This window comes from Rhea americana, unplaced genomic scaffold (assembly GCF_003343005.1).
Source record: "Rhea americana isolate MKP2758 unplaced genomic scaffold, rheAme1 scaffold_15, whole genome shotgun sequence".
In the NCBI taxonomy this organism is placed as follows: Eukaryota; Metazoa; Chordata; class Aves; order Rheiformes; family Rheidae; genus Rhea; species Rhea americana.
Window position 1 is genome coordinate 2,621,900 of NW_028185594.1, and position 6,847 is coordinate 2,628,746.

Consider the following 6,847-nt stretch of genomic DNA (forward strand, 5'->3'; position numbering starts at 1 on the left):
TTGTTTTATTTATTTATTTATTTATTTATTTTTTTTTGGTTTTTTGAGGACTATCATCATGTGGTTAAAATAGTTTGTCTGAAAGTTTTTGAGGACTGACTGTAACTCTCAAACTCTTAGCTACAGGAGGTCATTTTTAGGGACTTTCTTACTCCACATGTTGAAAGCTTTCTTTCTGTATTTCAGCCTGTTAGCAAATCAGGGAAAACAGACTGCTGAAGTTAGATTTACCTCAGCTACATGGGCGCCTTATACAGACAATAGAAACAACCTACAGAGTCTTCCAGAAGATTATCCAAAATTTGCTTTAAGTAGGGGCCTAGAATCAGCCACAAAAACAAATAAAAAAAACCCCACAACAACACTAAAAATCCTACAAATCAGCTATGACATACGGAATAAAAGGCAGTGTGTTTGATAAACATACATTTCTTGAATTACACTGARGTCTGTTGTCTGAAGCCTGCATAGGAAACTACAGGCTTTCTGCTCAACTTGTCTCCTTAGCTGTTACCACTGGAAACAGAACTCCCCTACCATCACTTCATTTTTCTGCATGTACAAAGAGATGGACAATCTAACTTTGAAAACCTCTGAACAACTCACTTAGCTTTCCATTCTGATTGGCCACTTGACACAGTCAACAGCCCTCTGTTAGGGGTAATCAGAATTTAAATAGAAGGTTGGGGAGAATAAGCTGCTTTTACCCTCAGTCACATAGAATGCAGCTCCAGATTTGCCACCTCGTGCCTGCCAGGGCATTGAGTGAGAAAGAGAGCGGATAAAGTCCTCTTCACTGCTCCCCAGTATCACTTCACGCATCTTGTGAAACTCGCCAGCATAGTAAATCCGGCAATAGAACTTTGCATTTGCATCTGAAAACTCTGTAAGAAAAGATTTTCTCGAGTAATAGTTACTGCTGTCTGGTAAAATTTATTTTCCCCAAACATCCCCCACTGCCACCCACTTCAGAAGTTTGAACTGCTAAGACTTAAATGGAAAACTTGCAGGCAGTGTATAACAAGCCATATAAGCTTACAGCATATACCAATGGAAACTGTCCAAACAAAAGTTCAGCTGAAAACCAGAAGTTGTGGAGTATTTCCACATTAGAGATTGATTATGATTAGTAAAAATGACATTGCTCTGTTCTAATTTTTCTTCTTCCTTCCTTCCTGTGCAATCCAAAGGAAAATAATTTCATCAAGTTGAAGGTTTCCTGTACATCATGGGAATACAGGAGTATGTCAATTAAGATTAAGTTATTAATTACAACAACTCACGGAGTTCCACATGGGGATTCACCAGCTGCTTCTTCTGCCCATCTCCTCCATCTGCCTCATCTGAAAGCACAAAGGGATCACTCAGTCTTGCTCATTATTATTACTCAAAAAAAAAATCTATGCAAGATACTACCTGTAAACTCACAATAGTTTTTTTCAAGAATATATAGGTAACTAAAATTATAAACATGTTTATGATTACATATGCTAGAAGATGACAGCTGTTCATACAATATGTAAGTGTAAGCTTTTTCTTCTTCGTTCTCTTTTCCATGAGCTGCAGCAATTAAAAATTAAACAGGAAGTGAGGAAGAGAGTCTGGACTGCTAGATTAAATTCAGCTCAATTCAAATGAATTGAGTAGGTGTAGCCTACTCAATGTCTGGACTGTCCCTATRGTTTCAGGGACTTGAGAGTCTCCATTTCTCTTCTCATAAGGCAAAGTAATGCCTTCAGGAGAAACCTATATTTGGTGCTCAAAACATTCATTTTCAGAGGATGTTGAGTAATCTTGGACTGTTGAAAAAGTCAGAGCTAGAGTCCTTTCTGGGCTTTAAGTTTGAATGAGGTTTGGGAAGAGTAACAGTCCAAGGCAAAAGATGATCAGAAATTGGTACCTTGAGGTTCCGCTCCTTGGTTTTCTGCTCCCTCTTTGCCCATCTGTCCAACCTGGTAATAGGCACTGTCAGCACCACGCAAGGTTTCTTTCTTCTGGGAAGAGAGGTCTGGGCTCTTCCCTCCCGTGCCACGGAAGAAAGACAGAACACCAGACGGTTTCTTCGCTACAGTAAAGAAAGAAAGAAGTTGGTATTGACATTTACAGAGGCAGTTTTTAAAAAATAAAAGCATGACTCATACAAGCATTGGTCATTCATTGTTCTAAATGGAGTGATGATACTATTCAACTGGAAGTCATTTGCTATTCTTCAGRCTACCAAGGTCCATCAGGTTAGCTGATTTAGTGTTCTAAGCAGCATTCTGGAATGCTAGTCATTTGACCTAGCGTGTTTTGCAGGGATGGGGAATTAACTGCTTAAGTCACTGCTGCTGCACGAGTGTAGTGTCAATATTTCAACTGCAGCAAGGATGATCTAAAACAGGAGCTGCCATAAGAGCCATAACTTCAGAACACGGGGAGAACCCTATGACCACCACCACAAAAAGTCTACCCTCTGAAAGAATGAATGGTATCTTGAAAACATAAAGCAAAAATAAGTTAAATAAATAAATGAAGTGTAAGTTAATAACAACATCCCCTCTTCATTTCAAAATATTTTAGTTAGCATCTTTTCAAGCAGGGCAATACTATAGTCAAAGAGCTCAGAACACGTTGTGGGTGGCCAGACCCAAGAATAAAACAAGTTCCATTACATAATAACAGACTAAAGCAATAGATAATATTCTGATCTCGTAAGAAATCCAATAAGCCATCTTGGACACAGACTTTAAAAGTCTGTAACATGGTCTGTATCCCAGCAACTCCAAGACAAGTTGCAACTTCAGCATGAGCAAGTTTGGTAAGCTGACCTACAACAATTTGGATTTGGTACTCACGATGCATTTTCCTTGTTCTAAGTTAACTCTCACAAGAGCTAGAACTCAGCTCAGACTCGAGTCCACTCAACCTGAAATTAGCGTTATAGATATTATTTTGGCAAAACGGTCTTACATTGTTCTGGTTCTGCAGTGCGATTTGAAGGACCCATGTTTGCCTCAGGTAGGCGGACAGGACTACTGCTCTTTGGTTTGTTGTCTGACATGCTGAAAGGTGAGGAACAAAAACATAAGTCAAACAAATGCTCTCATTTGAGTTATTTTAGTGCTTCACTTCTATACATCTAGTTCTCCTTCCTTCCTAATGCTAAGTACAGGTAAGGGAATGGGGATACAATTTAAAGTGGTAATAATGYGGAACTCTCTAAAGTTGTCCTCCACCTCCCTGAGAAAAATATACATTTTCCTAAACCTGATTCTCTCAGAGCCTCACTGCAACAGCTGCTTCCATCACCACAGGAAAGTTCAGGCCCAGATATCTCTATCATGCAAACAACCAGGGGATCAGGTGATGAAGTCAGCACAGCCCCAGTGTGAAATGAAAACTCTGATGCTGTAAGAACGTGTTGGTGACATGGAACATGTCAGATTCCTTCACAAAGCAGAAGGACCAACAGAGGCACATTTGAGGGCCATTCCCCCATCCTAACTTTCACTTCTTCACCATATGACTCTGCCTTTGCTGTAGTATACCGTAGTCCTTTCATGTAACCTGTTTGGCTGGAGTCCTTCTTCAGAACTGTTCTTCAGAGATGCTTTGGATAACTCATCCAGGGCATTTCTGTATTCCTTGCAACTGAAGGAGGAGTGAGGGGAGGGAAAAAAAAAGGAGATTGTCAGGCCAGATACCCCAAAACTGGGGTACTTTCTTACCAATCTAAAAATTGTGGTTGGCAAAAAAAAAAAAAAAAAAAAAAAAGTCAGTTCTCTGGGAGTCCTTGCAACACCAGCCCAAAGATTCAATTCATAAATAGTTATTAGAAACAAACCCACAGCAGGACACTCATCCACCACAACTGGGTCTTAGTTCCCTTGGAACAGAAGCTGCTCTGGATCATGCTGCAGAAGACACCCCGCTTTGCTGCCCTCCTCCCCACATCCATGTCCACATACACAATTTAAGAACGAGTCTGTTATCCAATGACATACAAGCCCTAAGATTTACTGAAGCACATGGCTTGGAGAGCTCAGCAGTAACAAGACCTTCCATGAATAACTACAAGCAAGGGAGAGATTGTGTTAGAAATACCCAGTCTTGTCCCCTAGCTCAGTTKAACTTCAGCTAGGCTAGAGAGCTAAGCAAATTTGCAGTTCTTTAACAGCGTCAGTTTCCAGGGAACACCACACTCAGCCAACTCATTTTTTGTGTACTGAGCTGGGAAACATTAGTCTGAAATCCAGCTGCAGGTTGAAAAATGCTACTGACATGTGGAAGGTGGGTATAGACACAACTTCAGCTGTTGTAGAAACTCTCAAAGCAGCTGAAGAAATTCTCTGTTTGATCCCTACCAGAGTTAAGGCATTCCTTGCACATAAAAGCTATAGAAATATGAYATATGTTAGTTTAAACCTCAGAGAAACAGCAAATCACACCAGTACCTGAGAGCAAAAGCTATGATGGAGCTTGGCTCTTTCTCACAGACTGCAATAGGTACACGTTCATGTTCATACATTAGGTAGTGCTTATCCGGGTCACTGAACAAAAATAAAATAGAGAGGACGTTAGTAGATTGTAGTAGTTTGTGGAAAGCATAGGTTAAGTTTTGGTCAAAACTCAAATTTCATCACTGCACTCTAGATACAAACAATTTCTTGAACCGCAAGTTGCAAAACAGAGTCAAAGAGCCCTGGATCAGCTTCTCCCATCAAACACATTCATAACTATGGCCAAAAGTAAATGTTAATGTGTTAGGGCAAAAAAGTCATCACTTCAAGCAAGTTTATTATAGCAGCAAACCAGCTCCAAACTAGAGTACAAGTTTATTTCTGTTTAGCAGCCACTGTTTCCAACAGTATCAAAACCTGCTTGTGCTTGCTTTGACTGGTCTGCAGCATGGCCTGCAGAGTGAAGCAAGAGTACRAACTTGGATGCCTCTGAACAAAAGCTTTAGGACATAAGCCTCCAAAAAGCCTCCCAAATCTCTATTGGATTTTTTCCGTTATCTGTAGGCTCTAGTCATTTACTTTATACCTCACTAGCCCATGGCCTCCACTACTACCTTGGGGTGAGATTCAGAAGAGTTAAACTCTGGCTGCCAAACATTAGGCTCATATCAAACAAACAAGAAACACTATAATGCACGCAGACCRAGTAGCTGAAAGACTTTCCAGTCTGCCCATTTTCACATGGGAAAGGAACTTGAGGGCACATGCAGTAGCCATTGAACCTGACCTACACCCAGACAATGCCCATTTGAGTCCAACCCGTGGAAGAGGTCTGGAAGCAAAAAACAAAGAAAGAGGCAAGCATGTAGCTTTAGTAAGTCTTTGGTAAGGAAGGACATTTCCTCTCCCTCCCTGCAGCAGAGAAATTAGTAGACACCCTTTCTCCCCTCACCCAGGAGCTCTAGGGGCCAGGTGCCTGCCAGAAGAAGAGATGAAATTGATAACACATACACACAAGAGTGAACTAGGAGAAGGATTTGAGTCATTAATAAGGAAAGGAGGTGACCTACAAACACCTAGTACAGACAAGTCTTTTTGCCTTGAGGAAGATTTACAGTTTATTCAAAGGCAAAACCCAGGTGATGACTTAAAGTGATCTAGGAAGCAGAGGAAGCACGCACGGCTGTCCGCAATTGGACCAGGCTGCCAATTTGGTATTTACATATATCAGGCAGTACTTACAAGGGAAATGGAATGGGGTTATAGCTGTTTCCAGGCAACAAGTTGGCTAAAATAGCTTTCATAGTAGACTTCTCCTTCACTTGGCTGTCTGTAGATCCCAGCGAGTGTCCATCAAACACATCTGGAACAGAGAAAACTTGATTCTGCACCACATAATCAAATTTCAAGCTGTGAATTTGAAAGGAAGCTAGTACATCGCTTTTTATCAAGTCCTGAAGTATCTTTCTCTAAAAGATTTCAATTCCAAAATACCACTGTTACTTTCCTCTGTTAGGAAACTTGGACCAAGACCTAGTGAGTTGCTAAAGGTATTGAAAATCTACAGACCAAGGCTCTCCTCCTTCCCACGCTAAATTGTTCTTCTGCCCTTGTAACTACACACACACACGGAGTATCTCAAGTGATGCATGAAGTACAGCATCTGCACTAACAACTTGTTTTTAGAATGCTGACTGACTCCTGCAGCCTAAAGATAGCAGCTTAAAGATAGCAACAAAGAGCATCAAGGACAGCATCTATTATTTTGTTAAAGAGAAGTGTTTGAGACAAAAAAGAAAGCAAATAAGTGAAGGAGGGCAGGAGAAAGAAACAATGCTGAGCTTAACAGAAGAAACAGGTAGGTCTCTTGCTAGTCTGCATATAATACACTTCTTTTGCAGCTGCAGAAGTGTCCCTAGCTATTAGTCTGAGAAATAGTTTGYAAAAAACAAATCTGTGCTCATCCTGAAGCAGTGTACTTTCAAGAAGCAAAAGGTATTCTCAGTCTGCAGGTTGAAGCAGGCACTGTGCTTCACAGTTACCAAAGCTACATTTTCTAAACAGATCCCACATGCTTGCCACAGAAAGGCAGAAGAAGGAATACAAGACCACAGTCAAACTATACCTTCTGAGCTGCTGGTTGTGTCCTGTTCAGAAAGCGTGTTGGCAAAGGATGAGCCACTGGTCAGCTGTTCTGAGACAACCTCTGGAGGGGTGGGCAGTTGAAGATGAGTGGAGCCTGTGGAGCTCTGACTGGATAAAGTGGTCAGGAAACGATCCTCTGAAAGCACAAAAAACAGTTAAGGACACAGGAAAGCATTTCACATGGCAAGCAATATCACTTGCAACAGCCTCCAGGCAAAACCATCACCAGTATCTACTTAAAGTTTTTTCTGTTTTTTTGT

At 41.0% G+C, this 6,847-nt stretch overlaps 1 protein-coding gene across 7 annotated transcripts in view; it reads right to left on the bottom strand.

The window, feature by feature from the left end:
* The window catches only part of PIKFYVE (phosphoinositide kinase, FYVE-type zinc finger containing), a 65,299-nt gene that overhangs the window by 9,631 nt on the left and 48,821 nt on the right, over positions 1 to 6,847 (bottom strand). For 6 of the 7 annotated variants that reach the window (XR_014895134.1, XR_014895133.1, XM_085299341.1 and 3 more), the window contains 8 exons: positions 6,568 to 6,723; positions 5,685 to 5,805; positions 4,437 to 4,532; positions 3,550 to 3,633; positions 2,953 to 3,044; positions 1,901 to 2,065; positions 1,284 to 1,343; positions 708 to 884 (listed from right to left, as the gene is read on the bottom strand). Coding sequence is in view for 5 of the 7 variants with exons in the window: in XM_085299341.1 (XP_085155467.1) it covers positions 708 to 884; positions 1,284 to 1,343; positions 1,901 to 2,065; positions 2,953 to 3,044; positions 3,550 to 3,633; positions 4,437 to 4,532; positions 5,685 to 5,805; positions 6,568 to 6,723 (951 nt within the window). In the remaining 2 variants the exon portion in view is untranslated. Of the gene's footprint in view, positions 1 to 707; positions 885 to 1,283; positions 1,344 to 1,900; positions 2,066 to 2,952; positions 3,045 to 3,549; positions 3,634 to 4,436; positions 4,533 to 5,145; positions 5,275 to 5,684; positions 5,806 to 6,567; positions 6,724 to 6,847 lie in introns of all 7 variants that reach the window. The other variant, XM_085299343.1, reaches the window with a different exon arrangement.